Below are 18,459 nucleotides of genomic sequence, written 5' to 3'. Positions count from 1 at the left end.
TTGCCAAACAGACAGCTATGATGATGTTAGCCGGGGGCAGTCACTCTCTCATTAGTATCACAGTGCCATTGCGCACCGTGGCATGAGGGTCTTCTTTTATCTCAACGACCTCATCATCATGGACAAGTCCAGATAATGGGTTATGTTCCACATGGTCCAATTGGTCTTGCACCTAACCGAGTTGGGGTTCACAATCAACTGGAAGAAGGTCCTCTAGCACACCACCGGGAGGAGTATCTAAGGGTTGTGCCCAACGCATGCAGGCCGAGGGCCACTCTGAAGAAACATAGACGGATGGCCCTCGAGCAGGCAGTTGGCAAACTCACGGCAGTCGGTAAATAAATTGCGCTTTCACAATACCAATGGTGCTAATTCAGAAAGAAAGTCTGTAGTTTTATAGAATAAACCGATATTTGACCTGGCCATAAAGAGAAACAGACTATATGCTTCCGAAACAAACAAAACAACGTGCGCAGCTTAAAGTAATCGGAAGAAAATATAATGAAGTAGTGGCCCTAGAAATTATTCATTGGGGTGGCAAGAAAGGGCCTCTGAAAATGTTGGGGTAGCACACAAAAACCAAAAAACATAACTGAATTTCCCGACTTTTATGCTGTTGTAGTTAATAGGCTAGTAACTATGTCAATATGATATTTAAGGAAGCTCATACTGATATACTTTGTTGTTTGACAGTTAAATTGATCTGATATTCATTGACAAATACTTGTACAGTTAACATTTTGTGGGTAGGTGAGGTTTTTTGTTGTCCTACGAAAAATAAGGAAGTTAAACAAAAATGGCAAAATGGCAAAATTTTCAGTTATAACTTAAGTAAAGTCAGTTTAATTTCTATAGCCCACAGTCACTTTTCACTAATTTACAATCGGCAAGACAAAAAATGTCTAAAGATATTGACATACAAACATATTTCTAGTTGTTATAATAACAATAATTTTCCACTCTAACAAGGCCACTAGTATATAAAAATATATTTTTATATTTTGCACATGTTCTCTCTTACTCTGATATAAACATATTTATTCTAACCAATAGTGTTCGATATGAAACCCAGCAGGAACTGCAACCATACCATGATGACTGAAGGAACTAAAGGTGGCAGATAAAAGAAGCAATGCCTAGTCATAGATTGTCACTGAGCCTTCAACTGCTTTCTAAAAGTGTGTTTAATTCCCTTTATGCAATGGTGAAGTCGAAGTCATGTGTCCAAAGCCTCAGCAGATTTCAGTCCAATCTCAGAGTGATTAGCAAGGCTTTTCATTCTATCCTTAGCTTCCCATGTAGGTGATTAGCAGGTAGGCCCGCTTCTGGACGGAGGCTTTTGAACTGGTTTCTCGCTTCTCTGCTTGCAATACCTCTGCTGTTTCTTTGGGAGTTAGCATCGTACATGCTGTGGCTTTGGGACTACTTATTTTCACTTTGGTTCTTTCATGTTTCTGGCTGATGTGAGTATACATACTTAGTCTATACTCTTGTACATTTTGGCTAGACTACATGATCTTGTGTACATTAAATGTTATTTGCATGGCAACAGAAATGTGCACTAATAACTAAAAGAACAACACTGGAAATGAAGTTCCGATAAGTTACGTTAAGTCATGTTGGGGAGAAGTTGTTTTGTGTGATTCGCACAAAGAAAGGATGCAATAATCCATGTTAAACTGGATGAACTCCTGTATGCAGGATGTGCCTTTTAATTTCCCTGTTTGAACTTTTTTAGTTGCCTCGGTTGGCAAACACAACACCTTAGGGATAAATAGCATTATTCTAGGGAACCAAGGCCACACATGTTTCCTGGTCATGGTGAATACAAAAAAAGAAAAGAAAAACACTTTTTGCATCTGTAATCCGCTGAGTAGCAGTTAGTTTAAAAAATAATTTTCGGCACGTTTTTTTAGTAACTACATTATGCAATCTGTAGTAGACAGTACTGCCTTACAGTAAGGTTAGTTATCTTTACATACAAGTGTAAAATGTCCCTGCACCTTTTCTATTATGATCACAAACCATCCTGTGGCACCTGTAATGTTGGCATCCTGCAAAAAGCATCTAAAAAGAACAATGTGTATTATTAGCCATGTGTTTTTATAATTTGGCTTGTTACTGAGCTCATGAAACATATGATGGACAATGTCAGCATCCAGTGTCTGAAATGAAATAGCATCTGGCTATGCGGGGCTCCTTTACTGTCTGACACAGATGATATGATTGATATTATAACTAGTTCGAAGAATGTATTAAAATATTAGAATTCAGTTAATTGACGACAAAATATTCTGCTCTGGCTGACGGGTGGTCTCAGATGCAGTATCTGAGACCACCCGTCAGTATCCATTTATAGACATTTATAAATGGCTACAGTAGGTTCAACCTCAAGACTTAAAGGCTGAGGTTGGCAACATGTATTTACAGCCATCAATTACTCTTCTATTCTCTGCCAAAATGTTCAACTGGAGTAAACACTTGCTGCTTCACTCGTCCACACCATTGCTAATACAAAAAAACAAGGACAACAACAGCCAAACCTGTTCTTTATACGTGTCAGTCAAGCTTAGCCTATTTTATAGCCACAGCATTTGACTCATTTCTATGTGCATTTCATAGTGGGCTTGCGTGCCTTTCCATCAGGCAACAATGAATTATCTTTACCTCCTAGTATTGTCACAGTAAAAAATGCATTGTGCTTAGTGCAGATATTGCTGCTTTTTATATGTAATCCTTGTCTTATTGATTGCAGGAAAAGCTGGCTGAGGATGAATTTTCTTCAGTGACAGTGACAATCACCGAGGTAATGTCCACTTACACTGCTAGCAGGCACTTAAGCTTGATATTTAAAGTGACTTGGAGGATATATTTGTGGCTGCATGCTCATTATCCCTGTCTTCATTTACTCTTTGATCTTCTTAGCAGTCTGTACATACAGTATGTAACAACCCTGTCGTGTGTATCCCCATTTCAAATTTAGTAGTAAATGAAGTCTATAAAAGCATGTTAGTCTGTGACCTTATGCCAACAAAATAATTGTCCACAAGTTTATTGTCTAAAAATACTTTCTCAAGCATTAAATCAAGTTGCCTTTGACTTAGCCCCTCTACAAGATAAACGTTGAATAATATTGTGCTGATTACACCTACAGCCTTAAAGGTGTCTGTAAGGATTACTTATGTCAGCCCTCAAACGCGCTTGGGTACTAATTTAGACTTAAGTACTGAGGAGCCTTACTGGGTTATCAGGAAAAGCTAACATGTGTGTGCAAGTTCACTGTCTGCACACAGGAGAAAGGGTCAAAGGATGTAGGAATTTTCCTTTTTCAGTCAGTTTTTTTTAACCTTTTTGTTTTAATTTGTCTTTCAGCCTGGGATGAGTGGGAGCCACACAGATGTGTGGTGCGACACCTTCCCCTGCGCAGGACAAACATGACCACCCCCTGACAACCTGCCCTCTTCTTCTGCTCACCTGAGGCACCACCCTTCAGTCAGAGCAGGGAGACTACCGACCAAAATGTCCTCCCACAAACGCAGCTTCCAGTGCTTCAATGCTATAGGTGGTGAAGGCTCACACAAGTCTTCTCTCCCCTTCAAGCATTGCACCAGCCGACTCCCCAGGATCCACCACCATGGCATGGTGGCCCACCACGAACCTCTTGAGGAATGCTGCTTTTGCTCTCATTATACCCAGGCCCAGGAGGCGATGCAAACTCAGGTCACACCTTTGTGTCACACTCATACCCCATGTCACCACCAGTATGTTCTCAGGGGACCAACCAGGCCTGAGGAGAACCCTGTGGCACATTCAGGCCACATCCTTCATCACAGGCACAATAAGACGGTGGTGTTGGTGAAGAACAGCGACCCCTCATCCAGGAAGACCATCGTCTTGCACCACAGGAGTCTACGAAGTTTTGGGCTTTTCTTAGAGGAAGTTTCGGAGCTCATGCATTACCATATCAGGAAGTTGTGCACTCTGGAGGGCCGCAAGGTAAGGTCATCAATCCCTGGAAATAGAAGGTTATAAAAAGATATGTTTAGTTTGTAAGTTATTTTTAACTTGAGATTCTCCCACATAACCTACAGAGTTTGGGAGTAGAGGGGTTGTATTAGATTTTATTTTATTATGTGATCAGGGAACTTACTTTTTCAAGAGGAAGTTTCTGTGTTTGACACTAAATGAATACTGTCCATTGTGTTTTACTGAATTGAAAAGGATGGCCGATTTAGAAATTAACCGTGAGTTGGGTTTGGCTCTAAAAAAGTACTCTCAGAAATATATTCGTTAAAAGTACTGTTACACATTGCTGCTATTGATGCCTGAGATTGAAAATCAGAGTGAAAGAGAGGCCTCTAGTGACCGGACTGATTCCCTACTAAATCCCAGCTGAGAGCTTTGTAAACTATTACAAACACACATTTAAATTGTATGGCAACATTCAATAAAAAAACAACACATCACTTAACTGCATTTTAATATCCTGGGTGTTTGTTTTTACAATAAACACTCCACATCATATAAAAAGTATACATATTTAATTATTGGCTTTGTATTTTTTTTCAAACACTCTTCCTCTGGACACGATATCAGACTACTGCATCTTTTGCCATGGAAATAAATAATGACATTGGGTAGTTTAAAACCTTCAAAAAGGTGCACCCTCTTTATTATATATTTATACTTACTATTCCATACTGTGCAAAATAATTTTTGACATAGGAAAGTTTACCTCGTGCCCTAAAATGTCACTGAACTGTATGGAAACATCCAACAATGGATGTTACCATCCAAATCCGCATGATATTCTGTTTTATTTGTATTTAACTGTTCAGTTTCTGGGACTGCATGGTGATGTAGAGGCTAGCAGCATCGCCTCACAGCAGGAGGGACCTGGGTTTGATCCCTTCTGTGAGGAGTTTACATGTGCTCCCCGTTTTAGCGAGGGTTCCCTCCGGGTTCTCCGGCTTCCTCCCACAGTCCAAAGACAAGGCAACCTAAAGCAGCTTAGGTTAAGTGATGACTCTAAATTGCAGAATGTGAGATGTGAATGTGAATGGAATACCGCTGTAACTAGATAATGTGCAATTTGTTGACATTTACACAACAGATATACTACAATATCAGTTTGAGTTGCTTTGGATTTAGTAGTTTGTTATAATCTAAGTCTAGTGGGATAAATATTTTGAGTGTGTGCATGAGAGAATGAAACGAGGATATTCCCTCACACATACATTCATCAGATTGTGCGTATCTCTCCAAACCTCATTAATCTTGGTCACATCAGAGCTATTTTTGAGAGAGGGAGGAAAAACAGGTCAATGTTGAAACTCCACTCCCCTACTTTCAAACCAGAGGTGTCTCAGAAATGTGTCTTCCACAGTGGCAATTAATTATCTTCACCTGGGCTTTGTGTGACCACGGATGAAGCCATTCATCTGCCTTCACCGATATTGGATTTGAAATTCGAAAATGCACTTTCATCAAAACTGACTGCTTACTAGCAAAATAAAATCAACAAAACTCTCAATATTATAGTCTGTGTTTCTCGAAATGACATAGCTGTCAGTAGTGAACAGAAGCCGTGGTATTTAATTAACAAAAAAACAAATAGGAATGCGGTATTTTATACAATCTATTTGCTACTTCACCACATGATAAATACAAATATACAAAATAAATTATACTGATTTAACATAGTATTATATTTGTTTCCTTGTTATTTTAAGATGTAGAATACAATGAAGAAGTCGTGCCTTTTTAACCTTGGTGAAAGTACATTTTTTAAACAAACCAGTGTGGTTTGAAAGTGTTTCATTCGTAATTTGTGACTAACAATTAGCAAAAAAAGGTGTAATCCTATAAGGGACAATATCTGTTTGTCAGTATGGAAACAAAATCCAGTAGCTACTTTTATTAGGCCTTTGCATGGAGATGCTCAGGAAAGCAGGTCAGTACACACTCACCCCCTAGATTAGCATTCAGCCATTCAGGATAATCACCTGCGAGACAAGAGACTCATATTTTAATTTACCCCACTGTCATGATGAAGATGATTAGCATCCTTGTTGTCAGCCATCCACTTTTATCGATCACCTTGCAATACCAGCGGGCATAAAGAGAGACTTAGTGTTTCTGTTGCCTTGTACATTTTAGGAGGAAGACGTCTCCTAAAGCAAAGTAAATCAAAGTAATGATGTTGCGTTCATAAATTGCAAAGCACAGACCCCTGTTCTGCTTGTCTATATAGTTTTGTCTACTATTTTCTCACACCCAGCAAGCTTGAAATATACTGTTGAGCATTACGTGTGGCTCTTACAAATGACAACGGAAGCTCACCATTGCAATAATGCCCCGTCATTGTGACGTTTCCCTGAGATCATCCTGGATTAGCATATTTATCTTGTCTTTGACTCACAGCTTGACTCACAGCCTTCTCTGCAAGGATTCAGAGCACTCAGTTGCACAAAAAAGGGGAAATGCATACACCCAATTATAACACTATCATCATAACTTCTTAAATGTTTCCCTCTAGATATTTTTCTACTTGCTACAGTCCTATATTTTTAGTAAAAGAACAGGCATTCACTAAAAGCGTGACAAACTAACATCAGTCTAACACATTGACGTTTAAAACATGGTTACTGGACACAAATATAAAACCCATACTCGATGTTATTTGAGTAATAGAAAAGTTAAAGGCAAAGTGGCCACAGAACCTTCAATTTTGGTCAAATAAGAGCTACATTAAAGGACAAGTTCTGCGGTTCAGTGGTAGACCATAGCACCAACACTGTAGTGTGCAACCCCCAATATCACCACAGTAAATATGCACTCAGTTGCAAAATTACAAATGTCCACCCAATGGCATATGTTATATGATATAAGAAACACAAGGCAACCATAAGCTGGTGGTCCCTGTTAATGCAGGAGGCCTCTTTACAGGTACAATAGTAGGTGCTAAGGTTCTAAAACTCTGCACTAGATACATCTCATTCTACTCTCTAAAGTGTTCTGCATTTTGTTTGCTGACAATGACCGGTAGCCAAAAGAAAAATAAACATTTATCTTTAGCCTGAAATCTACCTTGTGAATTTCCCCATCTACTTCAAATTATGGCTCGCCTACGGCATTTAATTCCAACTGTTTTAAATCATACAATCTCTCTGTTTATCAGTATTTTTTTATTTTTGCTATAAACTTCATTCGGTAAACAGGTTCACTCTCAACTCATACTTCCTGTTCTTCTGTTTCAGATTGACAATGTTCAGAGTCTTATGCAGTGCCCCAGTGTGCTTGTCTGCGTGGGACGTGAGCCTTCTCACCAGTCCATTGTGGAGAATTTTCACGAAACATCTGATGACAAACTTCCAAGTGTGAAGTCACGCTCCAGCGGCTGCAATGAAGAACATGGCGGTAGGAGAAATAGTTAATTGTCACAGATATCAGTTCTGAATTATGTTTTTAAAGGAATTACTAATTATGCTCTAAGCTGTGTTTCACTGGTGAAGTATCTGCAATACAGTACAATTGTTTTACACACATGAGCTATGTCATCTATTTGTTTTTGTGTTTTTTCTGTCTTGATTGTAAACCAAGGACTTCCAACTAAGAAAAGTGCCACCAATCAACAACCGGAAACTGACAGATCTACCACGCAGTCAGTGCCATCTGACAAGTCATTGCCAGATGGAACCGACTCTCCGGATAATGTGGAGTCCTGCCCGCATACTGGTGATGGAATGAGAGATGATGAGATAGAGAAACGGGTTCGTGTTAATAAAGATGGCAGTTTGTCCATGGAAATGAAAGTGCGCTTCCGGCTTCCAAATGACGAAACAATACATTGGTCGACAGAAGTAAGAAAGACATCAGGCGGGACCTGTGAGTTCCTGCAAAGACACAATAACCCCCGTTTTGCACAGGTCAGCTATTCAGAATCTGAAAACATCTCTGCTGGTGAGCAAGATGAGGCTTACATCACAAGGCGCTATCAAAGACACAGAGGAGAGGAGCCTCACTGTCCTCACTGCTGCAGTGACTGTCAGGATTACGACATCTGGAAAAATGTCCCAGGGACACAAGGGGCAACTCGCTGCATTCAAACTTCCAGCTCAAGTGCATCCTCACATACGATGGTCTCTAGAAAGACAGTGGTTGAAGGGCAAACTAGCGAAGAGCATATAGAACAAGTAGTGCAGAGAGAAACTTGTGTGGAGCAGACTGTTGAGGCAGCTGAAATTGTAGAGTACTGCACCATCAGAAGTGGTACTTGCTCCCCAAAGTGCATGGTGCAATCCTTCACACCGGACAATTGTGAGGTGTGTGTTGACAGTTCCCCAAATGATCAGGTCAATGTCAATGCTGCTCAAATACCAGAGCAAAAAGAACAAACAGAATCTGCTTCTAGTGCTTCCTCTGAGCTTTTCACATACAACGAGGAGGATTATGAGGAGGATATCCCACTGAGTGCTTCAAGAGCATCTTCTCAGACTACTAAACCTGAAAGGGAAGAGACCACTGGAAGTGCAGTGTTAGATACAGCATCATCAATGCAACATTCATCCCCGAGCTCTACAGATAGAACATCCAATGCTTCAGGGCACTCAAGCATGTCAAGAAAATCCACGAAATCCTACACTTGTAATTGCGGAGTGTCTAAAGATCTGGAAGATGACTTAAAACGACAAGTCAATGCCCAATCTGATGAGGAAGATGGGATACAAAGAGATCAACCAAGTGCCATGTCTGTCAAATCAAAAACCTCTGGCAATGAATCTGAAGAAATACAGAATACGGAATCTGAAGACTTAGAGGAGAAAAGATCTAAAAGTGCCATGTCAGTTCATTCAAATGCCTCTACAAAATGCGATGTTTTAGAAGTCACAGCTGAAGAAATGCAAGCACACGATGACAAAGAAACCCAAGAAAGACCATTAAGCAGCATGTCTAGAAAATCCTCTAAAACTGAAAAATCAATGAAGTCAGAAGTGGCAGCTGAACAACATGAATCAGAGGCGGATGTTGATGAAGAAAGAGCATTTAGTTCAATGTCATCAAAATCCAAAGCTTCTATTAAATCGAAAGGATCAAGAGTCTCCTCTCTTCTGGATGAAGAACAGGATGAGGAGGTAACTGAGCAAAGGATGTCAAAAAAGGCTAAAGCTAGTTTTGAGGAAGAGGAGGGAGCTGAAGAAGCTGGAGAAGATCAAGAGAGAGTGCCGAGTGTCATGTCAACCCAATCAAAAACATCTGAATCATCTGACGTTCCTAATAAAGAAAGTGATGACAATCATGAAAATGAAAATGATGGACAGCTAACTGAAGATGATGAAGCTGAAGCGAGAGCATCCAGCGCTTTGTCAGAAAAATCAGTCAAGTCCAAATCATCTGCAATATCCAGTAAGTCAAAAGAATTTAAAGATAGCTCTGAGGAAAGCAACAATAATGAGGAAATTGCAGAAAGAGCACCGAGTGCAATGTCAGCCAAATCTGCAAAGTCAAATGCCTCAGCAGTGTCTACAAAATCATATATGTCATCAAAATCAGCAAAATCAACACAGTCAAGTATTTCTGCCAAATCTAATATGTCAGAAAGAGCTCCAAGCATTTTGTCCAGTACATCTGCTAAATCTGCACAGTCAAATTCTTCAGCAATGTCTAAAAAATCAAGAGGTTCTGCAGTTCCGTCTGAAAACTGTGGTGCTGCTCCAGAAGAAAGTGTTGTTGAAGAGGAGACTGAAGGGAGATCAGAGACCGCAATGTCAGTACAGTCAGTTGAGTCAAGCATTTCTGTGAGATCAAACAGGTCAAAATGTTCTGCCCGTTTTCCAGCTGAAGAAAGTTCTGAGAGCCCTGATGAAGACAATGACAAAGAGCAAACTGAAGAAAGAGCAGCAAGCAGCACGTCAGTCAAATCAGTCCAGTCACACGTTTCTGAAATATCTATAAAGTCTGCAAAGAGAGCACCAAGTGCTTTGTCAGCTAGATCAGCAAAGTCACATGTTTCTACAAAATCAAAAGCTTCTGAGGTTCAGTCTGTCAAAACTGATGCCGTTACTGACGAAGAAGATGATAAAGAGAGAGCACAGAGTGCCATGTCAACAAAAACTGCAAAGTCAACTGTTTCTGCAGTATCAACTGAGTCAAAAGGACTGGATGGTCCAGCTGAGGAAAATATATCTGATCATGAGGAGCATGCAGAGAGAGCTCCAAGCCATATATCAGTCAGATCAGCTAAATCAGCAAAATCAGCAAAGTCAAATGTTTCTACAACATCAAGAAGATCCAAAGTTTCTGAAGTTCCTTTGAAAAATAGGTTTGACAATCCTGAGGATAGAGTCGTTGAAGGGGAGAGTGAAGGAAGAGCACTGAGCTCAATGTCAGCACAGTCTGTTCAATCAAGCATTTCTACAAGATCAAACAGGTCAAAATGTTCTGCTCGTGTTCCAGCTGAAGAAAGCTCTGAGAGCCCTGATGAAGAAAATGACAAAGAGCAAACTGAAGAAAGAGCAGCAAGCAGCATGTCAGTCAAATCAGTCCAGTCACACGTTTCTGAAATATCTATAAAGTCTGCAAAGAGAGCACCAAGTGCTTTGTCAGCTAGATCAACAAAGTCCCATGTTTCTACACAGTCTACAAAATCAAAAGCATCTGAGGTTCAGTCTGTCAGAACTGATGCCATTACTGATGATGAAGAAGATGATGAAGAGAGAGCACAGAGTGCCATGTCAACAAAAACTGCAAAGTCAACTATTTCTGCAATATCAACTGAGTCAAAAGAACTGGGTGGTCCAGCTGAGGAAAATATATCTGATCATGAGGAACATGCAGAGAGAGCTCCAAGCCATATATCAGTCAGATCAGCAAAATCAGCAAAGTCAAATGTTTCTACAACATCAAGAAGATCCAAAGTTTCTGAAGTTCCTTTGGAAAATGAGTTTGACAATCCTGAGGATAGAGTCGTTGAAGGGGAGAGTGAAGGAAGAGCACTGAGCTCAATGTCAGCACAGTCTGTTCAATCAAGCATTTCTCCAAGATCAAATAGGTCAAAATGTTCTGCTCGTGTTCCAGCTGAAGAAAGTTTTGAAGAGCAAACTGAAGAAAGAGCAGCAAGCAGCATGTCAGCCAAATCAGTCCAGTCACACGTTTCTGAAATATCTATAAAGTCTGCAAAGAGAGCACCAAGTGCTTTGTCCACTAGATCAGCAAAGTCACATGTTTCTACAAAATCTACAAAATCAAAAGCTTCTGAAGTTCAGTTTGTCAGAACTACTGACAGTCCTAATGAAGGAGATGATGAAGACGAAGCTTCAAAGAGAGCACAGAGTGTCATGTCAACGAAAACTGCACTATCAACTGAGTCAAAAGGACTGGATGGTCCAGCTGAGGAAAATATATTTGATCATGAGGAACATGCAGAGAGAGCTCCAAGCAATATATCAATCAGATCAGCAAAATCAGCAAAGTCAAATGTTTCAGCGGTATCTAAGAAATCAAGAGCTTCTGACATCCCTGCTGATGTGTCAGCTGAAGAAAGCTTTGCAAGCTCCTATGAAGAGAATGACAAAGAGCAAAATGAAGAAAGAGCAGCAAACTGCATTTCAGTCAGATCAGTTCAGTCTACTGTTTCTAAACGATCTATTAAGTCACATGCCTCTGGTGTTACTACTGATGATGAGGTCGAACACTTGAAAACTACAGAGAGAGCCCCTAGCGTCTTGTCAGCTAAATCAGCTAAATCACATGCCTCTGCAAAATCTACGAAATCCAATGCTTCTGAAGTTTGTTCTGTCAAAACTACTGGATTTTCTGATGAAGGGAATGGTGAAGAGGAAGCTCAAGAGAGAATGCAGAGTGCAATGTCAGCCAAGACCACACAGTCAACCATGTCTGTAAAATCAAGTAAGCCAAAAGTCTGTGAAGTTCCTTCAGAAGAAAACATGTCAAATGATGAAGAAACTTTACAAAGACCACCAAGCACCCTGTCAGCTAAATCAGCCAGTTCTGCCAAATCAACAAGGACAAATATCTCTAGGAGGTCAAAATCCTCAAATACTCAACAGGAAGACAATCACGGGGAGACTATGGAGCGAGCACCGAGCAGTATCTCCATTAAATCAGCAAAATCAAGAAATTCAAATGCTTCAGCAGTATCAAAGAAATCAAAAGCTGCTGAAGATGGTGCTGACATTGCTGATGACAGCACTGAAGAAGATACTGAGGCGAGAGCAATGAGCTCAATGTCTGCCAAATCAGGGAAGACAAATGTAACATCAACATCTACAAAATCAAAAGCTTCTCACGGTCTTCAAAATGTAAACAGTGAAGACGAAGGTGTAAATGAAGCTGAAAAGAGAGCAGAAAGTCTCATGTCAAATAAATCCATTCCTTTAATGACCACTGAAATTTCAGCTGAAGAAAGTTTGGCTGATTGTGAGGAAACTGAAGAGAGAACTCCAAGTCCCATGTCAATTAAATCATCAAAGTCAGATCTGTCCCTGAGGTCTAGGAAATCAAACGTTTCGCAACAGACAGCTGAGACAAATGCTGAAGAGGTAGATGTTTCGTCAGTGAAGTCAAATGTTTCTACGAGAACCACAAAGTCCTACATATCTACAATCAGTCATAATGACATGACTGAAGGGACTGAAGTAAGACCACGCAGTAAAATGTCAAGTAAATCAGCAAAGTCCAAAAAATCGAATAAATTGATAGCTTCTGAAGTTCCTACTATAGAGTGTTCGGATACTTCTCATGAAGGAAATGCTCAAGATAAATCTGAGAGAACTCCAAGTGCCATGTCAGCAAAGTCAAATACGTCAGTGAGATCAAGGAAATCAAAAGTATCTGATGTTCATGCTGATGAAGAAAATCATGAAAAGGAAGAGAGAACACTTAGCCCTGTGTCTTCAAAATCCACTTATTCTGAAATATTAGGCAGATCTAAAATCCCTGCTCTGACCGTTGAGGAAAGTGAAGACAGAGCATCTACAGCCGTGTCATCAAAGTCTAAGGTTTCAGCACGTTCAAATAAGTCAACGGCATCTGAGTTTCAAGAAAAGAAAAGTGAAATGCGGCCAAAAAGTACTTTATCTGTCAAGTCAAATCACACTGTGAAATCTCGAAAATCCAAAGCAACTGATATTTTAACAGCTGAATGTGAGGAAAATAAGGAGGAGTCTGTTCATGTTCCTGCTAAGAAGAAGACCAGTGTTTCTCCAATAACTGCAGGGAAAGATGTGGGTCCTGAAGACAAGAGTAAGCCCCCATCTAGTTTGCATGAGGAAGAGAAACAAGATACAGTTGATAAAAGGAGATGTAACTCTAAGACAAGCAAGTCAAATGCTGATGACTTTGAGCTGGTCCCATCTAGCCTTCCAAATGCATCTCCTATTGAGGTAGTGACTGATTGGCTGAATTCAATACCAGCAGACGGTGATTCGTATATGTATGAAATGGAGGAATTTAATGAAAACTGTGATGGACAAAACAATTGCCACCCAACAGAGGAAGTTAACAGAATGGACGATAATGAAAACAATAACTCTGCAGCTGCGAATACAGAAGACACAAATGAAGGAGTTATGATGAACAGTGTCCCGAATGATGACAGCCAAAAAACCCCAGAGGCACCAAATGCGAATAATATCTGTACTCAGAGAGATGATGCCTCAAAAATATTCAACGCCTCCGTACAGGTGATGAAAGTACTTTTAAATCCAAAGGTTGACAGATGTAACAGTTTGCCAGAAATTTCTCCTGTGTGTGGACGTAAACTAAGCACTTCAGCTAGAGGTCTTCTGGATTGCCTTGTGAAGTTGCAGTTAATAGACCATACTCCTGAAAATGCAAATGAAAAGAATGAACGATACCAAGAGCTAATGAAAATTCTTAAATCTCTTTGGCTTTGTGATACTCCAGAAAATGAACAGAAAATGTTAAAGAAGGATGATCACCATTCTGTGGACGATGAATTCAATCATAACTCATCTTCTGGTGTGGATGTCAACAGTGGCTCTACGGGCTCCGGGAACAGTAGTGATGGTGTGAATGTTAATGTGTCTCAACCATATACAAGAACAGATAAGATAGGGAAAGTACAAGAAGTCTGTGAAGATGAAGCAGAAGCAAAAGCTCAGTGGACACCTGAGCAAGATGTAGAAGGAATGCATGAGGGAAAACAAAAGGAAGATGATCCAGCATCAGATGAAACGATTAGAAGCAATGATAGTCCAAGAGAACTATCTGAAACACCACCATCCTCAAACAAGAGTTCAGGAAACGACAGCAAAAGGATTTCTCAAAATCCCGATCCTGTTTGGGTCTTAACCTTATTAACTAAAATAGAAAAGCAGTTCATGGCACACTATATTGATGCAATGAGAGAGTTCAAAGTCAGATGGGACTTGGATAATAATGAGCAGCTTGACCTGATGATAAGTGAGCTTAAAACTGAGGTTCAAAAAAGAATTCAAAAAAGTATAAACAGGGAACTGAGGAAAATTCAAGGTCAATCAGGCGTACCAAGACCCCCTAAAGAAGCTTCAACCACACAAACGGAAGGGATAAGACGGAGGCTGAAGAATATACTCAATCAGTCAATTGATCCCCAAGCGGAAAAAAGTGATGATTCAGCGACAGGCACATCTTACAGTGACCAGCGCAGCGAGAACGAAGATGAACATTGTCCATGTGAAACATGCATTGAGAAAAAAATGACATCTAGGCCACCACTTCCTGCAGAAGTTATGAATGCTGCACCTGTCACTATGGACTTTGACCTGAGGAGGATTCTGGTGATGAAGAATGGTGATCCTGGCAATAAACCTGCAATGACCTGTACATCTCACTCTGATAATGATACTGAAACAAAAACAGCAGAAACATTTGTAGAAAACATTATTGTCAGAGCTGTAAGAGAAGTGGAAGGAGATGAGGTACACCATGATACTAAAGATGAGTGTGCAGTTGCAACAGACGATTTGTGTCAAGATGCAGGTCAAGAAGATGAGTCTGAAAACAATGAAGGAGAAGAAGCAGTCAAAGAATTATCAAAGGAAGAAGCAACAACTGAGGATGAGACTGATGTAAAACGAGAGATTGCTGCAGACGAGTCGAAGGAAGAGACTGATAAAGCCACCACTGCTGAAGATAAAAATGCAGAAGAGGATGATGTGGCAACAACTGAAAATGAATCTGACAAAGATGAGGCTGTGGAAGCAGTTGATCATGATGAAGAGATTCCTGCCACAAGTGCAGATGAGTCTGAAGATGAGGACGATGCCACAACATATAAATTGTCAAAAGAAACAGCTGAAATAGAAACAACTGAAGATGAGCTTGTTGTAGAAAAGGAGACAGCTGTTACAGGTGAGGAAGAACTTCAGGAAGAGGCTGCTGAAGCCACCACAGCTGAAGATGAAAATGTAAGTGAACATGAGTCTGACAAAGATGAGGCTGTGGAAGAAGGGACAGTCGATGATGACGAGGAGATTGATGGGGATGAGAACGATGACGCAGCCACAGCTGATGAATTGTCAAAAGAACCGGCTGAAGAAGCAGAAACTGAAGATGAGATGGCAGCAGAAGAGACTGCCGTGGTAGCATCTGAAAATGAGTCTGACAATGAAGAAGCTGGGGAAGAAGACATTCTGGCCACCACTGCTGATGAGTCTGCAGATGAGAACAGTACCACGGCCACAGCTGATAATGAATCATCTAAGGAAACTGAAAAAGCAGAAATTGAAGGTGAGATTGAGAAGGAGGGTGCTGGCACAAGTGAAGATGAATCGCATGAAGAGGCTGCTGAAGCCACCGCGACTGAAGATGAAAATGCAGTAGATGTGGCAGACACAACTGCACATGAATCTGAACATGAAGAGGCTGTGGCAGCAGAGAAAACTGAAGACGTTAAAGAGACTGCTGACACCAGTGATGATGATTCTGCAGAGAGTTTAGATGCCACCACCAATGAAGATGAAACTGCAGAGGAGAATGATGCAACAGGTGATGAATTGTCAAAGGAACCTGCTGACGAACCAACGACTGAAGATGAGCTAGTTGTAGAAAAGGAGATTGCTGTTACGAGTGAGGATGAATTTAAGGAAGAAGCTGCTGAAGCCGCCACAGCTGAAGAAGAAAATGCAGAAGAGACCACTATGGCAACGCCAGGTGAACATGAATCTGACAAAGATAAGGCTGTGGAAGAAGGGGCAGTTGACTATGATGATGGTGATGATGAGGATATTGATACGAGTGCAGATGAGTCTGAAGATGAGAACGATGACACAACTGATGAATCGTCAAAAGAGCCAGCTGAAGAAGCAGAAACTGAAGATGAGATGGCTGTAGAGAAAGGGATCACAAGTGAAGATGAATCAAAGGAAGAGATTGCTGAAGATGAAATTACAGCAGAAGAGACTGCTGGGGAAGCCACAACTGAAAATGAATCTGACAATGAGGAAGATGTGGAAGAAGAGTCAAAGATAGAGCTTGCAGAGGATGAAAATACTGCAGAAGATTCTCATGTGGCAGTCACAACTGAAGATGAACCTGACGAGGATGAACCTGCCGCAAACGATGAAGATGAAAGTGCAGGCACTGATAAAACTGGAGATAAAAGTGCTGTAGAAAAATATTTTAATGTCACAAGTGAACATGGATCTGATGACGAAGAGGCTGTGGAAGCAGGGACAATTGAAGATGTGCAAGAAACTGTTGCTGAAGAAGGTTCTGCAGAAGGCACGGATGCCACCACAGATGATAATGAAACTACAGAGGAGCATGATTACACAATCAAAGCTGATGGATTGTCAAAAGAACCATCTGAAGATGAAGATGAGGTTGCAATGGAAAAAGAGGGTGCTACCACAGATGAGGGTGACACCAAGGAGGAGACTGCCACGGAAAAAGAAGATGTGGGTGAAGAGGAAATCAGTGAAGCTGATAATGAACCAAATGAAGAGGAGATGGAAGAAACCACAGAACTTGTGGAAAAGGATGATAATGAAGCTGAATCTGCAATAGAAGAAAGCTCCAAAGCTGTCACTGAAAATGAATCAGAGGAAGAGAGCGATAAATCAGCCATAGATGAAAATGAATCAGTAAATAACACAACAGATGCCAATGAGACTGCAGGAGAAGATGACAGTGTAGGAGAAGATGAAAATGCAGAAGAGGCTGAAGAGCCTAGAAATGAAAATGAGACTCTAAGTGAGGCAGAACATGCTGAAGTGGCATCAGTTGAAGAGCTCCATGACACAGTGTCAGATTTTGTTCAAGAAGAAGAAAGAGGTAAAGAGGACGACAATGACAATGACAACGAGGAACTAGACGAAGGTGAAACAACTGGAGACGAATCTGAAGAGGCAGGAAGTGATGGGGAGGAATGTGCTGAAAATGAAAGTGCTACAGAGTCTGGAGCTACATGTGAACGTGAAACAGCAGAAGAAGAATCGGGAGAGCTTGAAATGACAGGGAATGAGATTACTGAGAGTGACGGTGGAGAAGAATGTGGAGCAGAAGGTGCATCTGCAGAAGATAACAGACAGCAACTTACAGAAGGAGAAGAAGATAGTGACGTGACTGAAGACCATCAAGAAGATGCCATTACTGAGACAAATGATGAAACAGAAGGGCCCGATGATGTGGTGGAGCTAAGACCAGATGAGGATGCGGAGGAATTATCAGAAAACAGTGGCGAAAACATACCAGTGGAAGATGGAGATGAAGATAATAAGGAACAAGGAACAAATGTAACACTATGTGAATGCATTAACATCACCAATGGAAGCCATGATAATGATGAAGATGTCGGAGTCTCCGAAAAAGAGGAGGAGGAAACTGAGGCAGCCAATGAAGACTGGAAAGGAAACCAGGGAGATTCAGCTGATGGAGAAGATGAGGCAGAGGAAGATTCAGACGAACCGGAGGAAGAAAGTGATCGTGGAGAGCAAGATTTGGTCCCAAACAAAACGAATAATCAAGAGGCGGATACAGGAGCAGCTAAGAAAATGACATTAATCACACTTGATACCGTGCTCAAAGTGAATGCAGAATCTGAGGATGGCGCTTATGCTGATGTTGAGGATTCTGAGACTGAAATAAACAGCCAAGAAGACGCAAGAAGCCTCGAGTCAAAAACTTATATTTCATCATAAGTTGACTGTGACTCTGCAAAGGCTCAGGGGAAGTGATAGAGAGTGAGATGCAGGAGTAAAACTAGGAGTCTACAGTAGTACATAACAAGTAGACAGCAAATAATATACACGCACTGAGCAGTCTGAGGTCATTCTTGTTGTTTAAGTCCAGAGAAGACCTAACAAGAACTGGAAAGTGAAGAAAGCTAAATGATTGTTCTAGAATCTAGATTATTCTAATTTTATCTTCCCGTTTTTTTCTTGTTAAACAAGCACTAAAGAATAAAGCACTTTGTTCCAGCATATCTAATGCTGC

The 18,459-nt window shown here is 40.7% G+C and overlaps 2 protein-coding genes across 2 annotated transcripts; both read left to right on the top strand.

Annotated features, from left to right (window-relative positions):
* Positions 1-1,333: 1,333 nt before the first annotated feature.
* Positions 1,334-10,998, top strand: rp1l1b (rp1 like 1b). The gene is made up of 6 exons (XM_031870277.1): positions 1,334-1,463; positions 2,756-2,806; positions 3,373-3,996; positions 7,260-7,419; positions 7,603-9,797; positions 10,861-10,998. Exons 3-6 carry the CDS (start codon positions 3,520-3,522, stop codon positions 10,996-10,998), a joined length of 2,970 nt encoding a protein of 989 aa, XP_031726137.1. The 5' UTR covers positions 1,334-1,463; positions 2,756-2,806; positions 3,373-3,519.
* A 3,776-nt stretch (positions 10,999-14,774) lies between these two features.
* Positions 14,775-18,164, top strand: LOC116395984 (glutamic acid-rich protein). The gene has a single exon (XM_031870276.1). It carries the CDS (start codon positions 14,775-14,777, stop codon positions 18,162-18,164), a length of 3,390 nt encoding a protein of 1,129 aa, XP_031726136.1.
* Positions 18,165-18,459: the final 295 nt, after the last annotated feature.

This window comes from Anarrhichthys ocellatus, unplaced genomic scaffold (assembly GCF_004355925.1).
Source record: "Anarrhichthys ocellatus isolate YVR2014 unplaced genomic scaffold, GSC_Weel_1.0 scaffold52, whole genome shotgun sequence".
NCBI lineage: Eukaryota > Metazoa > Chordata > Actinopteri > Perciformes > Anarhichadidae > Anarrhichthys > Anarrhichthys ocellatus.
This window is presented reverse-complemented; position numbering and strand designations above follow the sequence as displayed.